Below are 19,446 nucleotides of genomic sequence, written 5' to 3'. Positions count from 1 at the left end.
CACACACACATATGTGCTCTGCCCAAGGGCTGCACCACATTCCTTGCTTCCACAGTCCCCAGCATATCTGCGGCAACTCGGTTACTTTGTTTAACTGAGCTCAGCTTTTAGTAGGAAGATCAAATGGACACTATTGAGAACAGAAGGGAGGGGAAAAGGGATAGGTCATTTGCACAAGCAGAGCTGGATGGAGCTCAGGAGGGAGGTGTCTTAAGAATTCTGGCATGAATTGAGTCCCTCAGTGTCCTTCAGAATCTACCACTGTGCTGGACATAGGCTGGTGCTTCCAGTGATCCTGCAGGCATCACTGTCCCCACTCTCCCCCAAAGAAGGGCCAAGCATGGCCAGTGAGGGCTCACAAGAGCTGCACCTTACTTTAAAGCCAGGGTCTGTCCTCTCTGTTTTTTTCTTTGAAATTCTATCACTCAGTCCAATATTCTTTTTTTGTTTGTTGGTTTGGTTTTTGGGGGACAACACCCAGCGGTGCCCAGGGGTTACTCCTGGCAGGCTCAGGGACCTATTCCAGGTGGGCCGCGTGCAAGGCAAATGCTTCACTGCTGTGCCCTCAGGGTAACATTCTGTTTAGGATTTTGCTATCCAATCTCATAAAAACCTGAGTTGTTCCAGACTAATCTTCTAGTCTGTGCTCATCTACCATCTTTGCTGTGCTTGTCTTAATTTTTTTAAGGATTTAAGGGAAAGTGGAAGAATAGATTTAAGGAAAAGATTTATGTTTTAATAAGACTAAAAGAAGGCCTATAAATGAGAAAAGGATTAAAAATAGTAATACCTGGGGCCGGAGAGATAGTACAGTGGTAGGATATCCTGTTTGCCTTGCAAGCAGACGACCCAGGACCAATGATGGTTCAAATCCTGCCATCCCATATGGTCCCCTGTGCCTGCCAGGAACAAATTTTGAACACAGAGCCAAGAGTAACCCCTGAGGACCACTGGGTGTGGCCCCAAAACCATATATATACATATATATAGTAATACCTTATAGTTATTTATCATTTTACCAGCATGTTTCTAATTACTGCATTGAAGAGCAGTATTGGCTGCATTTTATCAAGAGGAAATGGTGAGATTAAGGGATTAAGGAAAAATTTTTGAAAGCTAATCTATGATTCTAGTTCTATCACGAAAGCAGAAAGGAGGGGCATGGCTGGACTCTTGTTTTGTTTTGTTTTCGTTTTTGTTTTGTTTGGGGGGAGTTGTTTGTTTTTTATTTTTTGGGTCACACCCAGCAGCGCTCCTGGTTCCAGGCTCAGAAATCGCTCCAGGCAGGCTCAGGGGACCATATGGAATGCCGGGATTGGAACCATTGTCCTTCTATCGTCCATGCTATTTCTCTGACCCCATGGCTGGACTCTTAACTGAGTTCAGCAAGAATGAAGACTGCACGGGGAATCGTCTAGTTAATTTCTGCACACCACAACATCAGTTGAGGAAAACATCTTCCTTGGGTGTCTTTCATCCCCACCCTCAACCCCATTCTCTAACTTAAGGTAGATCTCTCCCTTCTCTTCCTGGCTCCAAAGTCCTTCTTATACCATCAGCTTAGACTCCCCTTTTCCCACCAGAAACACGGTCTTAAATTCCTATAAATATGCCATAGCTGAGAAGTTTGCTGTAGGAGACTTACCTAGAGCAGGATTTTTCTAGTCAATGGTTTGACAACACTTCCTGTCTTTTTCCTATAGAAACAGAGTATGACTTGCTCCGTATATCAAACACTTTCTACACACTAAACACAATTTTCCTAAGAGTAGGCACAGTCCTCCTCCTGAGTTTTGTTAAGAAGGAACTGTAACTTTCTAAGACAATTGCCAAGTGGGTGAGTGGTGATTGAACTCCAAGAGCCCCCTGAACTGTGGATCCCTGAGTCATTATTCAGCCTTTACTTAGACCCTCAGCCTTCATGTCTCTGCAGGATTTAGAGGGGGCCACTCAAATCCTAATATATGATGCCAGTGCCCTTTGTCAGAAAATCAATTATCCCCCTGACAGGTCTTGATTATGATTTTGATTTCATCTGTCTAGGCTAGATCTGGGAATTTACATTTCATAAGAAACCCAGATCATTCTGATGCAGATGGTCTCGACCTAGTCTTGAGTGAGTGAAAAACAGCTTTTCAGAGCAGCTAATGGTCAAGGAAAGTCATTCTTGGTTGACTGGCCAACAATCAGAACTGAAAAAGGAAAGTTAGAAAGGAAGGGAATTCCAGATTGAACTCTGCTGGATCTCAGATGCCAGCACCCCTATCTGCCTCTCTTCTGTGCTGTGCGGCATTTTCGGCCTGATTTCATCCTGTGTGTGGCTCATCAGCGGACGGCCTGCTTCCCGTGAGCACTCCGTGGAGGTGACTCGACACACCCAGAAAGGGAGGAGCCAGAGGGAGCACAGCCGCTCCGCTCCCCTTCTGACAGTGCACATCATTTAGCCAATGAATACAACCACAACACATAGAAAAACCCATAATACAAGTGTGACAATGGGGAAACAACGCAGGCCAGCGCCAGACATAGAGAATGAAGATGGCAACTCTGATGGCTTGAACATGACCAACCAACTAGTCAGTCTCTCAGATAAGGAGTTTAGAGTTGCAATATGGAAGATGTTCGAAGAACTCAAACAAAGTATAGAAGAGAACACTAATAAGAATCAAGAGAATATGAAGATAGAAATGAGAAAACTTCAAACTGAAATTTCAGGTCAAATAACAGGTCTGAAAAACTCAGTAGATGAATTAAAGAAAAACATGGTTGAGCTTTCCCACGGGTTAACAGCAGCAGAAGATAGAATTAGTACACTGGAAGATGAGATGAATAACTCCATACAGCAGAAGAAATTGGAAAAAAGCCTCAAAGAAAGGGAATTCCAGAACTTTGGGGAAACCTCCCCCCCCCCTTTTTTTTTTTTTTTGGTTTTTGGGCCTCACCCGTTTGACACTCAGGGGTTACTCCTGGCTATGCGCTCAGAAATGGCCCCTGGCTTGGGGGGACCATATGGGACGCTGGGGGATCGAACTGCGGTCCATCCTACGCTAGCGCTTGCAAGGCAGACAACTTTACCTCTAGCGCCACCTTCCCGGCCCCATGGGAAACCTCCCCTTAACTGGATCACCAAACCTAATCCCAAAAGCTATGACTAAATGTGAGTCTATTTCCCTCTCACAAATAAATAGGATAGAAAGGAGTATGGGAAGGAGAAAAAAGACAAAGTGGAATTAGGTTAAAAGGAAAAAATTGCTTCTCAGGTCCCCCTAGGAAACGTATCCAAACTGATTCTTCATCATGCTCTATGGTCAAGGTATTTCTTCCCTTTGCGCTATCTAATAATCCAGTTAAATTAAAATAATCCAGTTTGTTCATCTTTACAATGAGGATGAACTTCACAATATCTCCCTTGCAATTTTTTTTTTCATCTAGTTCTCACTTGTGCATGCATAATACTTTGGCTGCAAAGCACTGAGCTGCCAGGATTGTTTTTATCACAGTGGTGTACCATCCTCCTTTTCTCAATAAAATGTTTGCAGGGTTTGTGTGCTCGCTCTTTAAAAGTTGGAAAGGGAAATTCTTGAGAAAACAAGTAACCAACACGCAACCTTCATAGAATCACAGGCTGACATTTGCAGAAGCTCTTGCTCCCTATTTGACTTCCCAAACTTTGCAAGAGGAGAAGTAGGTATGTAAACCAACCCACAGTGTAACTTCCTTATGATGATTAGAGTCCTTCTCCCTTGGCAAAGAGAGCACTGCAAAGACTTTGGCAAGGTCTTTGCCTCCTTTGAAGGACTTGGAATATCTTACGGCTATCAAATGTCTACTGCCTTGCACTTATAAAGGTAATGACAAACACTGCTAGCTATGTTATGTTTCCTTGAGGTGGTAAGAATTTGTCCTGACACTTTAGCCTGGATGCCAGCAGACCATAGGTGGAGGGATAAGAAGCAGGGCCAACTCTCCTGATCCAGCCAGGAAGTGAGTTGGTTGTCATTGTCACCACGTTCCCATCACCCAAATATATACATATATGCATATATGTATGTATATGTATGCTAGATAACCACCAATGAAGAATTGGGCTTGTTGATTTTCTTAGTCCCCCTAACTGATAACATAGCTGGCAGGAAATTTAGATATAGTCATTCAGGATGCTACTTTCTCTGATTCCTTTGGCCTCTTCTCTGCTCTTTATTTTTGGATTTGCAGAAATGTCATGATGGCCGGGTATCAGTGACAGGAAGTTGGAGACTGCAAAATAATTCCCGGGGTATGTGTAAATCCAAAAGCCACAGAGGCTCTGCTTTCACTGAGCTTTAACAGGATGAGTGAACAGCTAATCCTTTGAGTCAATGAAATCTATTTCTGCTCTTAGGGGAACCCAGTGGCCAAGGAGAGACCACAGTTGTCACACAAACTCACACACCATCTTCCACCTTGCAGACTGTATTTATCAAACTTTACCAGCCAGGTTTCCACAGAATAAGATTTATTAACAAGTTTTCCCTGTGAGCTTTTGATTCTCTCTGTCTCAAGTTACTGTTTATTATGTGGTAAGACAAAAAGGTATTAAGACAACAGGACTTCCTGAAATGCATGTTGAATGAGGAGGAATCTGCTCTCTTTTTTTATTACCCAATCAGACATATTTTTTCAGACTAACCTAAAATTCACATAATCTACCTTTTGCCCTTTATCTATAAATTGTCAATATGCCTTAGACCTGCATAATCCAGTATGTCCACATGGGCCTATTGTGTTCTTGAATTGGGTCTAGTCTGTCTCACTTGAGAGACATGATAAGCATAAATATGTGAAAATTTTACAAAGTTTGTGTAAGTTTCTGAAAAGTATTTTGTACTAACTGCATGTTGCATATTTGTCACTCAAACATATTAAAATCAACTTCAGCTCTGTTCACTTTTTGAATGTGGCTCTTAGAAAATTAGTCATTTATTGTTGTTGGTCAGCTCTAAGCTAGACAATCCATTATCAGAGTCCAGGAAGCACAAACACCTTTTATCCTCCATACACTTGGAGTTTTAGCTAGGAAAGAAAATGTACATGCCCAGTCTGCTCACCTTTTTACACTGCAATGCTCTTGAAAATCAGGCTTTTGGCAATATTATTATTTTGAGGGGTTTGGGATGGTCATCTTCAGCCACTCCCTTCAGAACAAAAATCCCATTTTTGCTCTAGTCATTCCTGTGGATCACTATTTTCCAACATTCAAATGAAAATCTCTATTGAATATAAATAGGCCCACTGAAGCTAAACAGTGAGAAAAGATGAAGCTTGTATCTAATGAGTGCCCAAGAAGAGAAACATGCTCCCCTCTTTGCCCACCACACTGGCTCTTCGTTAGCTAAACCAGGAAGTACTCTGGCCTCTCCCTTGCTCCTTTGTGTTGTTTACCAAAGAATGGCACTCTCAAACGAGGAGCTATGTTATTGACTACAATATCTTCAAGACAGCTTTCAGTGAAAAGAAACTTCACCAAAACTTCATCATGAAAATAATAAGAATTCAAGTGAATGGCCCAGAGACTGGGACTGTGCACCTATCCCAGAGACTCAGAAACCAGGGCCCACAGCGTGGGGGTGGAAGGCAGTGAAATGCATTTTTCTTTTCTTTGTTTCTGACAGAAGAAAATGGGTGCTTCAAAGGAACACAAGTAGATGGAATGTTTTCTTGAGTTCTAGAGAAGCTTTTGACAGATGTCACAGGAATCTTATTCAGAATGTTCACTGAAACTCACTGAGAGTGAGGTGGGCCCTGTCAGGAGCTAAATGGGGGCTCTGTAGCAGCTCTGTGATAAGACCCTGGAACAGCATTCCCTCTTTGCATAGACCCTTTTCCACCAAGTTCTTTATCTCTTCATGTGTCTTTAAAAATAAAAATCTATAACATGAGTTTACATTTTAAACCCCCAAGACTGGTTATTTCAGCCAGGTGTGCTTGCCAACCATAAAATAAAATTTCGACTTGTCCTCCCTTGCCTTTTCATTAGTGAGCTGGTATCTGGGGTTACTCATCTAACAAATGCAAATACTCCCCAAAAAGCTGCTCTTAGTCCGCTACTTTGCTTTTAGGCTTTCTGTACCTACCACTAGCTTGTCACTTATTCCTGATACTTAGCACATCAAAATAAGCTTTGCACTGAACTATATCTCCTGGGTTTTTTTTTCTAAATTCAGAAATTTTTAAATAGTTTTCATGTGGATTAGATAAATTAATATGCATTGGCTGACAATTCACAACATAAAACATAGGCCCCTTTTAACCATCTATTCCAGTCAATGAAACTGGGTGGAGGGACTAATGAGGTGTTCTTGCACAAATCTGAATCAGTTCCCTTTGTTTCTGTCTCACTCCCTCAACCCAAAGTGCTGCCAGTCAGTCTATGCACCACCTGGTCCAGGGCCAAGACCTTACAATACTGACCTTGCATCAGAAGGGTGAAAGACAGCATTGGAGGAACAATGACTATAGTGTTAGGTGTAAAGCTCCTGGGGGGCTCTGGAGATGACATTGTGAAGACTTCCATGTCTATGAGCATTTTAACCATCATGACTATGGAGTCAGCCCATTGTAAAGGGTGGAGAGAAAGACGGCCATTGCAAGGAGTAGAGATGGCCATTGTAGGAAGTAAAGACAGTACATTGGAGGGAGAAGAGATGATCCATTGCAGGTAGAGGAGATGGCCTATGACAATGAGTAAAGGCTACAAAAGGGACTAAGGAGAAGATGTTGTGGTCAGAATGAAGAGCCCAGAAGTCCTTATGAGTTTTGGAGGCCTGGTGGCACAGGGATGGGAAGAGGGGGACAGAAAAAAGTCTGTAGAATGTGGTGATGAGATTTGGATGTTGGGGAGAGTGTTTCTACAGAAATTAAAAAGCAAATTCACAAGTTCAAATGTATATGTTTTTATTGTCTACTCAGCATGTGACCACCACTTACTTACTGGGGGCTTAAGGGGTGTGGATGGTTCAGAGTTAATATATAACAGCCAAGACCTTCCTTAGGCATCTGTTTTGACATTGTATTACAGTTATGTAAGATGTTATCCTGGGGGAAGCAGGGTGAAAGGGACACTATTCTATTTTTGAACTTCTTGTGTCTTAAAATATTCCTCAAAAATTTTAAAGCCTGTTTAAAAAAAATGAAAAAGGAGTTGTGGGAGTGGGGGGACAAAAAAATTGCCCAAAGATTTAAGATAGCGATTAAATATGGCACTTCCAAAAACACAGCACATCAAAACACATCCCCGCTGTCAGTTTCAGCTCCAACTATTCACAGATATATCTTACATTCCTCTTGGAAAGTTAGGGTGGTGCTCCCCTCCATTCTGATCTTTAGTGGGGGGAGAGATGGGGACAATTTATCCCCTTGAGAAAAGCTCTATGAGTGTTCATAACACTTCCTGCAGCCCTTGAAGGGCTGTACCCTTCTGTGGGTACCTCCAAGTTTGGGGAGCCCATGAGAATGGGGATGCTATCATTCCCTGCACCTCATACAGACAGGATCTCTAATGTGGCATCTGCTATGGTCTATTTCCCTTCCAGGATGCTTCCATTGCTCACCGGTTCCACGTGATGCGAGAGAAACACCCTGAAAAATTCAACAGCAGGTAAGAGCCTCGGGGCTCCTGGATCCTGCAGAGGCGCCCAGCCCTACTACCCATGCCACCTGCTTCCACCCACGACTTCTGGACCTGGCTTTCCTGCCACGTTTCCGGAAGGAGGGTTTTCATTTTTAAGAAGAAAACTGTCAGAAGTAAACCCCTCCACCCTCCTTCACATCTAGGAGTGGGGGGGGGGGGGGCCTGGGATGGTGAGAGAGCACACATAAGCCCTTCCTTGGTGTGGGGTGGGTTGGAGTGTGCCAGAACTAGAAATACCTTCAGGGTGATGAATCTTTCTTGAAACAGGCCACTGATTTTCCCCCCACCCCAGCCCCTCTTTGGGATTCCTCTGGGGAGAAACAAGCAACGTGGCCAGAAATGTCTGCTTCTCAGGGGCTCGTGGGGAAAAGGGGGTCGAGACTGGGAGAACCGGCAGGGCGTTTTTCGTCTCCCCTGGCAGCAGAGGGCAGTAAAGGGAGACACGGGCAGAAGCCGGCACACTCAGCTCCAGGTCATCCTATGCAGAAGTCGGCATCTTAGATCCAGAAATGAAAGGAGAAAGATGTCCCCTAGATCTCTCTCTCTCTCTCTCTCTCTCTCTCTCTCTCTCTCTCTCTCTCTCTCTCTCTCTCTCTCTCTCTCTCTCTCTCTCTCTCTCTCTCGCTCCCTCCCTCCCTCCCTGCCTCCCTCCCTCCCTCTCTCTCTCTCTCTCTCTATCTCTCTATCTCTCTCTCTCCCTCTCTCTCTCTCCCTCCCTCCCTCCCTCCCTCCCTCTCCCTCTCTCTCTCTCTATCTCTCTCTCTCCCCCTCTCTCTCTCTCACTCTCCCTCTCTCTCTCTCTCTCCCCCTCTCTCTCTCTCTCTCTCTCTCTCTCTCTCTCTCTCTCTCTCTCTCTCTCTCTCTCTCTCTCTCTCTCTCTCTCACACACACACACACACACACACACTACTTCCTGGTACATTGTCATCCCTCCTCTTGGTCAAATTGAATCTTTTCAAAGTGGCCTCTGGCAGGAGGAACTCTGGATGGAAAGGGCTTGACTTTATTTAAACCAGTGAGTTTCTCTTCAAAGGCCAGATCTAAAGGTTGGAACAGACATTTCAAGCCACACACTCAGATCTTCATCATTTTCATCCCTATTCCTTTCCTCTGGTCTCACGGCCGGCAGGTTACTTAGTTAAGAAGAGTTTTGTTTGTTTTTTAATAATTTTTATTGTGATTAAAGTGAATTACAAGTCTTTCACAGTAATATTTAAGGCACATAGTGGCAAAGAATTAGGGCCATTCCCACCACCAGTGTTGTTCTCCCTTCTCCCCTGTACCCAGCATGCACCCCACACCTCTTTCCCCTTTGCCCTTTTAGTGTAGAGGTCTCCTTTGTGTATAGCTTGTATAGATTGGGCATCGATTCTGGTGTCGTTGACTTTGGGTTTGGTGCTTAAGTCTGATTATTTTTTATTTTCACTCAGTTTTTTTAAAAATGTGATTTGTTGGTTTGAAGAGTAGCTGAATATCCATAGAAGGGTCTTCCTTCTATTTAGGCTTCTTCCAACCTGCTGGCCACGCATAGCATGTTGTTCCAGACAAGCTATTAACATAGGTCCTATGCAGCCTCAAGACTTCTCAATTTGCCAAATTCCCTCTTACAATGTACTTTGCTCTTACGTATTTGGAAAACTTTTTTAAAAAAACAAAAACTCTCTTCCATCCATTTCAGACTTTAAGGACCTTTCTTCCATGATATTCTTACACATGATCATTCATGTGCACAATCTGGCTGAGATGTCGTGTGCTTGTGAAATTCTAAGGGATTTTGTTACTGTATTCATTCATTCTTTGATCTGCACAATCGTTTGAAGATGTACTGCATGGCAGGCACAGAGCTGTAGGAATTGGGCAAAGCATATGCTGGAGACACAGACCTGTTGCAGACTGCTGGAAGGCAGAGAGAAAAAAGGACTAGCATTAACTGCTAGGAATGAATCTAGGTGAGTTGTGGGATCACAGGGCAAGTGCATAGAACTTGGTGTGAAAGATTCTAGCAAAGAATCCTTCTATACCAAGACAGAAATACGTGCTAAAGGGAAGAGAAAGCTTGAGAGAAGAATCAAATAGACAAAATGATCAAAAGGAATAGGAGAGTGGGATCCACTGAATAATCCCTTGGCACAGAAAGAAGTGATACCTTTGCAGTTATAAACACCAAGGAAACATCAGGAGGGAGAAAGTTGTCCCTATTCCAGAAATCTAGTGACAGGTCAATTTATGACATAAATAGAAAATTATCATTCTTCCACATGATTAAGTATAATTGGAAAGACACCTCTGGCAGACCAAAAAGGTTGCAATTGTGTTTTTCAATGCTAGGTTTAAACTTCACTGTGAAATTGCAATTAGACATACACTTTGTCCCTGAACCAGACTAAAATTGGGGTAGTATGGTTGCCTTGGAGCAAATTCATGTGCCTGCTGACAGTGGCATGGAGGGAGGGCTTGTCCCCAAAATCCTAGAACACTTCCCATTAAGAACTTTGAGTCCAGGCTGCTCCTACCACTGTTTGTTTCCTCCTGTTGAGAACACCCAGGAGTGCCTAATTTGTCCACAGAGAGGCAGGCAAGCAACCATTTTCTCCAGGCTTTCCTTATTTAGCTTTGGAGACGTTTTTAAGTAGGCAGGTGGTTGTAGCCATGGTTACCCCATTACACCAAGGCTAAACTTAGGAAGGGCCACAAGAGAAAGGAAGAAAGCTTGATACCCAAGATTTGGAAATGTAAATGATATTATCAAACAAGGCTTCATTTTACTCTACTGAACTTAGGTTTTCCAACTGGTAGTCATTACTTGGCTGAAAGCCCTGGCCATTAATGCTGAATGGGGCCCTGGAGGTTACCCTAAATTTAAATCTAGGGAATTGTAGCTGTTTTGTTTTGAACAAAGCATTTGACTAGTTTGGGCTAGAATTAATCAGGAAACATGAATCTTTTTCATTGCTTATTCCATGTCCTGGCCTATTTTAATAAGAATGTAGTTCTTGAATTGTTAAAAGCCACATTTCTAAAATTTTTGAATCCTAAGAGACTTCAAAATGATGAATCAAGTGTTGGTATTTCAGGAAATTTTTCCCCAATGGCCTCTCTACACAGGTTACATTTCTGGGAAGGCTTTGTTTGCGCAAAGCTAAGTTATGTTACCTGGAGGAGTAGCTTTGTAAATGGAGCAAAACCAAACCAAAAGACACAGGAAGGTGAACCACCTGTGATGGGCAGGAAAGAAAAAGGTCTTTCAGGGCACAAATGAAACTCCTTGCTATTTTATTTCTTAATTACTGGCACACTAATTACTAATTGCTAATTTAGGAATATTATAAAAATTATCTCGGGTGGGGAAAAATTATCATCTCATTGTCAGAAATTAATATTATTCAGAGTCTCATGTGGAAGATCCAAGTATTCCAGGATTCAAGGGCAGATAATACAATGTCCCTACTTTAAGGAATCTTATAGTCTAGGAAAAATTTTTTATAAAATGATTTTTACATACAAGTAGATTAAATTTAGGGCTGGAGAGATAGCACAGCAGTAGGGCGTTTGCCTTACAAGCAGCCAACCTGGGACGGAGGTTCAAATCTGAATATCCCATATTGTCCCCCAGGCCAGGGGAAAATCGCTAGGGGCAATTTCTGAGTACTAAGCCAGTAGAGATCCCTGACCACCGCTGGGTGTGGCCCAAAAACCAATCAATAAATCAATCAATAAATTTAAAAAAGATTAAATGTAGTAGCTCAGATGGTATATTGGAGGTTGATATTAATAAGAAACATGCTAACAGTTATCTTCCAACATTATTTATAAATTATTTGTAATATAAAAAGAGAATCAAATAAGATGCACTATTCTTTTTATTTGTTTGCTTTTTTTTGTTTGTTTTGTTTTTGTGCCACACTTGACTGTGCCTACTCCTGGCTTTGGAATCGCTTCCAATGAAACTCAGAGGCTCATATTGGTGCCACAGTTTAAACTTACGTCTGATATATGTAAGGCAACACATATCTCAAACCCAGCAACTGTAATTCTTTGACCTCATATTCAGATTAATATAATACACTGGGTTCTTTAAATACATTAAATACATCTAACCACGCAAGACCAACCTTAGCATTCCCATTTTACAGATAAAGGGAGTGACTTTGAAAGAAGCTAAGTCATCTAACTGAAGAAATACATCTTTTATTATTTATTGAGATTCTGTGGCTTATAATACTGGTAATCATGGTTTCTTGCACACGTAATTCCAACACTATACCTATCACTTGTACCTCCCAAAGATCCCAGTGTCCCCAATTCAATTGTACAAGTCAATTCTCCTGTTATATTTTGCCTATGTATCTTTCTTACGACCTTGTTGAATATCTTTAAGTTCTATAATGACAGATCAGCCTTTCTTTCCTTTTGACTGGCTTCATTCAGTATCATACACTGAATTCCATCCATGTTGCTTCGAATTGCATTATTTTGTTCTTTCTTAAAGCTGTGGTGTAGTTCACTAGTCTACAACTTCTCGACCCATTCATTCTTAGTTAGGCTTTTGGGTTGTTTTCATATCATGACTATTTTACTAGGTGAAATAATAACTATATATGTACATATTATTTTTCAAATTAATGTCCTTGTATTTTGGTGATAGATGTCAATAATTGGTGTTTCTGGGTCATATGAGAGTTCTATTCCTATTTTTTCATCTCTATTTTGCTTTCCATAAAGAAGATAAACCAGGTGACATTCCCACCAACAGAGGATGAGAGTTCCCTTTTCACTACAATGACACCAACACTGACTATTTCTAGTGAAGCCATACATTTTTTAAGCTGAGGGGCTAATTAATTCTGGACTTCAAACTCATTACTGTACTTACTATCTCCCACAGGTTTCATTTAGCAAAAACATACTGTGTACCAAACATGCTGGTGGGAACTTTATATATAATCTCACTCAATTGTCACAATAACACACAAGGATAAATGCTACTTTCACCATTTTAGAAATAAAGACATCAGGGCTACAGAAGGCTAAACTATTATTGGCTCCATCTCCCCCCTTTGAGCTGTCTCTGGAAAAATGCCTTCTGAGTTCAAAATGGGGAGCCAAGGATTACCACCCACTCTTACCTTGTATGATATGACTTTTTTCCTATCTCTACATCCAAAGCAAGGAGAGGGTCTGACTGCAATATTTATATGGCCAGTAAGAAGTTAAAATTCCCCTTGTTCACAAATGATACAGGATCTCAAATTGTTAAAAGGAGAACACGAAATCACGTGCAGACCCTTCTGAAAGGAGAAAAATGTAGGACTATCCAGCTCTCAAACACATGAGCTGACAAGGAGTTGATTAAAAAGAGAACACACTTGCGTGGGCTCATGAGTTTGAAGAAACAATTCAAATATTGGAAGGAAGCAGAGAGATTTCAGATCCTCAAAAAGGCAGCAGTCAGTTAGTGACTTAACTGGGAGTGCTATTAAAATCTTCCAGAAAGCTGATGTTCCCCCAAGTCTCTAAATTAAGTCTTCATAAGTGTGTTTGCCTGTATGGAAGATATACTTGCAAGCTACCTAATTTCTAATGTCACTGTCAGTGAGTGTCCAGGAAGAGCAATCTAACTATGGAATTTTTTGGTTGTTGGTCAGAAACTCAGAGCACTTAAGGAATGTGTTATTCCAAACCTGTTGAGTGCCATCCACTTGAATATGTCCCTTAGCAATTAAGGCTGAAGCAAGATATTTCCTGTTAGGCCTTTCAAAAGGACCGAAACAATGCTCTTTCCTACTCAAGTTGACCACCTTTTCCAACAGACCTTGGGTAATTAACAGGCTCTAGAGTGTTGACTTTCCTGGAGGCAGGCCCAGGGAGTAGTTAATGAGAGGTTCCCCTCAAGAGGTTAGGAAGACATTTTGTAAATATCTAAGTATTTAATAGATATTTATAGAAAGAAGCAGCAGCGTATAGTCTAAATTGGTATCAAAACTTGGCTCTCCCCTTTACTGGTGTGTGGCCCTGAACAAGTTACTTAATCACTTTAATCCTTTGTTTCCTCTCCTGAAAATCTTGTGAGGTTACTCAAAATAAATAATGAAATAGCATGTATATCCATAGGACATAATAGATTCTCAGAAAACATTTGTTGTTGAATCATCTTGAATGACAAGCTTAAGAAAAGTACTGCCATGGGGCCAAAGAGATAGCGTGGGGGTAGGGTGTTTGCCTTGCATGTAGAAGGATGGTGGTTTGAATCCCAGCATCCCATATGACCCCTGAGTCTGCCAGGAGCAATTTTTGAATGTTGAGCCAGGAGCGCTGCCGGGTGTGACCCAAAACCAAAAAAAAATAAAAAATAGAAAAAGAAAAGAAAAGCACTGCTTTAAATTTCCCATTAAAGCATTAACAAAAAAGCATTACCAATAGAGCAATCTTAATAAGGTTTTATTGATGGACTTGAAAATGGGATTTATTTATCAAAGGGTATTTGCTGCACTGGCATCATAGGTAACCTGAAGAATTGAAAGATAATAAAAAATTGGAGAAGAGTCAGCCATAAAACAATGAATCTATCAAATCTCTCTCTGAGTCCTGGGGAAAATGGGGTCAGATTTGGTCAGGTTAGGATCAGAATTCCACAAAACCTAAACCATGCAGGAAAAAAACTTTTCTGGCCCCATGCATGTCCAAGAGGCAAAGGTTCATGTCTGAATACCAGCTTCTAAGTCCAATGTCAAGTTCAGAGGTAATATAGAGGTAGGGAGATTGCAGGCTCCTGTTGGAATAGTAACAGGAGGAACAGAGAACAGTTGGGAAGGGGTAGTTTCAAAACAGGTGCCATAAGCTCTGTGGATACTTGGGGCTTCCCAGCTGAAGTCATGGGATGGATATGTAGTGGGTAAGTAACTGGTGCAAGTCAATCAGATGTCGAGATGTGACTACACTTCCCTCATTGATTTCAGTCTTCGCTCTCTGTAGATGAATACAGAGAAGCTCTGTGAGAAGTAAAATTAGAAACCAGCAGAGCTCAAGGCATTCCATTCTGGGAAGGAGAAGCCTTTTTATTTGAATACCTGGGGTGTGCTCTGTAGTCACAAGCATAAACTTGATTACCATGTGCATAAGATTTTCCTTTCTTTCAACCTGAAAGTAGAACTATTCAAAGTTATTTTTCTAGGCCATGAAGATAATGTTAGATAGCCTGAAAGCTTTCTTTTCCCAAAGCAGAAAGGTACAAGAACCAAACTCTAAATGAGTTTTGCTTTTCCTAATCTAATACTTGGTACCCCAAAAGACATGCCTTAGGGACCCAAAGGGTCCAGCTTTCTACACCTGTTTCTTTTAATATATTAAACTTTTTTCCCACATATTTTGGATTTGAAAAACTCCAAATATAGCTATGTGGCTTCTTCTATTTTTATTCTTATACCCCCTAGGTTTATTTATTTAAACGCAAACCATATACCTTTGACTCTTCAAGTCAATTTCAACAGCAAAACTGAAATGTTTACAAACTACCCCATTAAAAAATGTTTCATTCCCACCCCTTAAGAGAATGCCATGTAAAGTGAATGAAATATTAGGTTCATGTTTCTTTTACCAGACACCCATCGTTTTTCAACTGTACAAAGCCAGGATTTTGTTTGGGGGGTTTGGAGGGATGTTTTTTTAGATGTTTGTTTTTCTATTTATTTATAGTCATCTCTTGATTGCAGAAACAAGAGAAAAGTGGTGTGGATTACCATATTTTTTTTGCTCTAAAAGACACGCCTGACCATAAGACGCACATGGTTTTTTAGATACTCTTCCTCTCTGCACTCAGACTTTAGCTCCAGGAGGCATTCACTCCCTGAGACGCATCTTGCGGGGGGGGGGGGGGGGTGCATCTTATCATAAGAAAAATACAGTAAACTGTGATTATAATTAATAAAACAACAGTTTTAGAACACATATTAATATTAATTTTTAAGTCTATAGTCACATTTTAATAATCAGATGAGGTAAGAATTGATGCAGTATTTCCTTCATATTCTTTCTAGCTCCCCAGATCATGTTGGAACAGACAGCACAGCTTCTTAAATCAGCACCCACAAGCGGCCTATGCTATCTCAGGCTCCTACAAAGCTGCAGGTTCACCAGAACAATTCCTTACTATAGCTTATAAGAGGACTTTTCTTCTCAGAGAAAAGCGGTTTGATTCATTGGAACAAAGAACAAGATCAGCTTGTGATACCAAAAGGAACTTAAAAGCAAGCTATGTTTTCAAGTTTTTAGGCCAGATAATCCAAATGTTATCAGTATTTATTTATTGATTGATTTCTAGAAATATTTCCATCAAAGAGCTTAAAACTGTAGTGTATAATCAAGTTCGGAAGGGTAAGGTCAGCTTGATAACCCCGTGGAAGAAAATTAAGTACACACTTTCAAAGTGAGGTAGGACCTGGCTGGATTCTCAAGTGGCTGTTCCCAGTAGGCATGCTTTCCAAAGGGAGAGAGCTCTGGGAAAGTGCTGGACATGAAAACAGGTCACCTAACCAAGGACTGAATTTGGGATTGTGTCACCCAAAGAAGACAAGACATAGGGAGAAATGAGTTTTGGTTTCAAATATCTAAAAAAATTTTTTCATAGAGAATAATATTAGGTTGTTTTTCAATGGGAAAAAGTGAATAGATAGACCAATTTGACCCCCAAATAAAGAGCATTAGTCCTGCCAATAAGAATTATTGCCAGAAGCCTGGGGCATAATAAAAGAAGTTTCCACAATTTATGTTCAGGTCAGTCCTCTCAGAATTACCATGAGGATGTGTGTTGCAGAGAGTTGGTCTCTCCTCAGACAAGCTGGATTCAAATGCTGGAGTTTCACCGACCACATAAATGTGATCGTGACAAAAATCCTCAGTCAGCTCACCTGTAAAATGGGGCTATAGTTAAAGTTAGAGAGGTAGCATAGCGGATAAGGTATTATCTTTGCATGCAGCTGACCTGGTGATATCCCTGTCACCACACATGATCTCCCAAGCATTGCCAAGAGTGATGCCTGAAAAACAGAACCAGAAGTAAGTCCTAAACACAGCTGGGTGTAGTCCCCCAAACAAAGAAAAAAATTAGAATATAATGATGTATTTGTTTTATATGGCTGTAACAAATTATTACAAACTTTGTGACTCAAAAATCACATACCTTTATTATGTTAGGGTTTTATTGGGCAGATACCTGACCCAGGTTTCACTGAGCTAAAATCAAGGGGTCATCATTCCTTATCAGAGCCTTACGGCTCTATTTGTCCTTTCATTTATAGAGGCTACCCACATTCCTGGGCTTGTGGTCCATTTTATCTTGAAAGTCCACAGGAGACTTGTCAAGACGTTTCTCACATGGAAATCTCACTTTGACCATCTCTGCCATACTCTTCTTCTTAAAAAGACTCTTGTTGTTTCATGGACCCACTTAGATATTCTAAGATCATCCCACAATTTAAGGGTCAGATGACTGCTAATGGAAATTCCATCTGCTACTGTGGTCTCTTTGCCATATAACTAACATATCCAATGGTTCCAGGGATCCGAATGTGAATATCCTCAGAACATGTTCTGCCCACCACAAGTACCTTCTCTCACAGAATCATTATAAATATTCAATGAAACAGTGCATTTTAAGTGCTCATCACAAAGCTTTGGCACTTCAGTACTAGCCACGATTATTAATATTCTTCTTATTACAAAGACAGATCCCACATCAGATAATAGTCACTTAGATGACTCAGGATCCTTAAAACTCTGAGATCTTGTGATTGTCTAAGAGGAACAGATAAATATCATTTGGTCAGAGATCTGAGTCATCAGTATAGCAATAGGAGACATGTTATTTTCTTTTCATCTTTTCTTAATTGTTGCGGAGGGAGCAGGACTAGGAGGCCATCGCTAATGAATGGCATTCAATAGTCAACAGGACTGGAAAGTTCAATGCCTTGTTCAAAGATGAGGTACTACTCAACCATGTAATGCTTCCACCAAATACATAGCAGGCAGTACTCCAGACCATGCAGGGGATCAAACTCAGGTTCTTGCATATGTAGGACATGTTTCCCTTATTCCCTGAGTCCCCCCCCCAACCCTTTCTCTTCTATCATGATAAGTTGTGTTTTTTTTTAATAAAACACCAATACATTTAGTTGTGGTATATGTATGTCTGCATCTACTTATCCATTTGGGATAAGTCAATTTGGGATAAATTTGTCATTACTCAGGGGCTATTTCTGAATGTGTGCTCTAGGTTTGCTCCCAATTATGTGCTACCAGAGATCAAACTTCAAGCATGCACTTCAGCTTTTGAGCTATCTCTCCGGCCTTCATTATGAAATTGAATAATATATCCCATAGTACCATTGCACAAAAAAAATTGCAATATCACTATAAATAATTTGCAAATATTAGAAAAATAAAGTTTTAACTAAGCTAAAATAGGGAATAATGGTCAGAAATAGGACAGGATTTAGAATCTTGTCTTGTTTTCAGCTGACCCCATTTTAATCCCCAGTATAAACTATGGTAACTCAAGCACTGCCAAAAATAAACTCTAAGCACAAAGTCAGAAATAGGCCCAGAGTAAGTTGCTGTAGCCCAATTCCCCCCAAAAATAATTTTAATAAAACTTTAAAAATAATTTAAAATAAGAATAGACCTCAATCACATATACTCAGAAACAATAAAATTTCCATTTTGTGCATAACCTTGGTAGTTTACTTAACAAACCTAAATTTTAATATTTTTTAATTTTAATATTTTAACAAACCTAAATTTTAATATTTTTATTTAATTAATTTTAAGGGTCTAGAGAAATAGTACAGCTTGTAGGATACTTGCTTTGCATGTTGCAAACCAAGGTTCAATCCCTGGTACCCCAAATAGTCCCCCCCACTGCCCTGCCAACTGTGATCCCTGTGCACAGAACCAGGAGTAAACCATGAATACAGCCAGTTGTGACCCAAAACCAAAATTATCTTAAAACTTTATCACAAATTTTAAGCAATTACATTAAAATTTTGTTTTAGTTTAAATTTTGTGACAATAGTTTAATAATAAAGTTGTATGTACTACTTTAAGAGCATGTTTTTCTTTATATAAGTAATTAAGTCTTATCAAAAATTAAATTATATTGCCTTCCCAAGAAATAAACAGAACATGATAGCATATTTTCCTTCAGTATTTCCACTGCATGATTTTTTTTATTTACTTGAGACCACACTGTATACACTGGTTTAATTTTAAGATAGTAACATTTTGAGGTTATGAAAGGAAGTTGGTATAAAGAAACTAAATTATTTATCTGCTTCGGGAATTTTATTAATCATTTCCCATTTTAAAAACACAAATGATTTTGTTCAATATAAGATCTTTAAAGAAATCATTACTCATTGCAAATGAAATAGTTATTTGATATGCTATGCCACTCCATTTTCTGTGAGGGTAAATAAGTCTTGGAGTTCCGGTCCTGCCAATAGTTTCTCTGCAATTGAAAATGAACAGATTGTGTTTTGTGTGACCATGAAGAGCAAGAGTTGTATTTGGTTCTCTGTACAGAGCTGTGCTGTAAGCACATGTGACTAGTGATTACAGGGTATTAATGAAGGGCTTAAAGAAGTGCTTTTTCCAGTATAATCTTTGCTCCAAATCATACTAACATAAGGGCTATCAATTATCATTGAAGACATTCAAGAATCTCATGTACATCATTGCTTCCCAAAGAGGGTGATACTGCCACTGGGAGCCACTGGAACTAATCA

The 19,446-nt window shown here is 40.4% G+C and overlaps 1 protein-coding gene across 2 annotated transcripts in view; it reads left to right on the top strand.

The window, feature by feature from the left end:
• The window catches only part of DGKG (diacylglycerol kinase gamma), a 241,428-nt gene that overhangs the window by 128,350 nt on the left and 93,632 nt on the right, over positions 1-19,446 (top strand). For both annotated transcript variants that reach the window (XM_049775830.1, XM_049775831.1), the window contains one exon: positions 7,572-7,636. In XM_049775830.1, the coding sequence (XP_049631787.1) occupies positions 7,572-7,636 (65 nt within the window). The remainder of the gene's footprint in view (positions 1-7,571; positions 7,637-19,446) is intronic.

The sequence above is a fragment of the Suncus etruscus genome, chromosome 6 (assembly GCF_024139225.1).
Source record: "Suncus etruscus isolate mSunEtr1 chromosome 6, mSunEtr1.pri.cur, whole genome shotgun sequence".
Taxonomy (NCBI): Eukaryota; Metazoa; Chordata; class Mammalia; order Eulipotyphla; family Soricidae; genus Suncus; species Suncus etruscus.
Note: the sequence above shows the minus strand (reverse complement) of the source record. Positions and strands in the feature narration are given on the sequence as shown.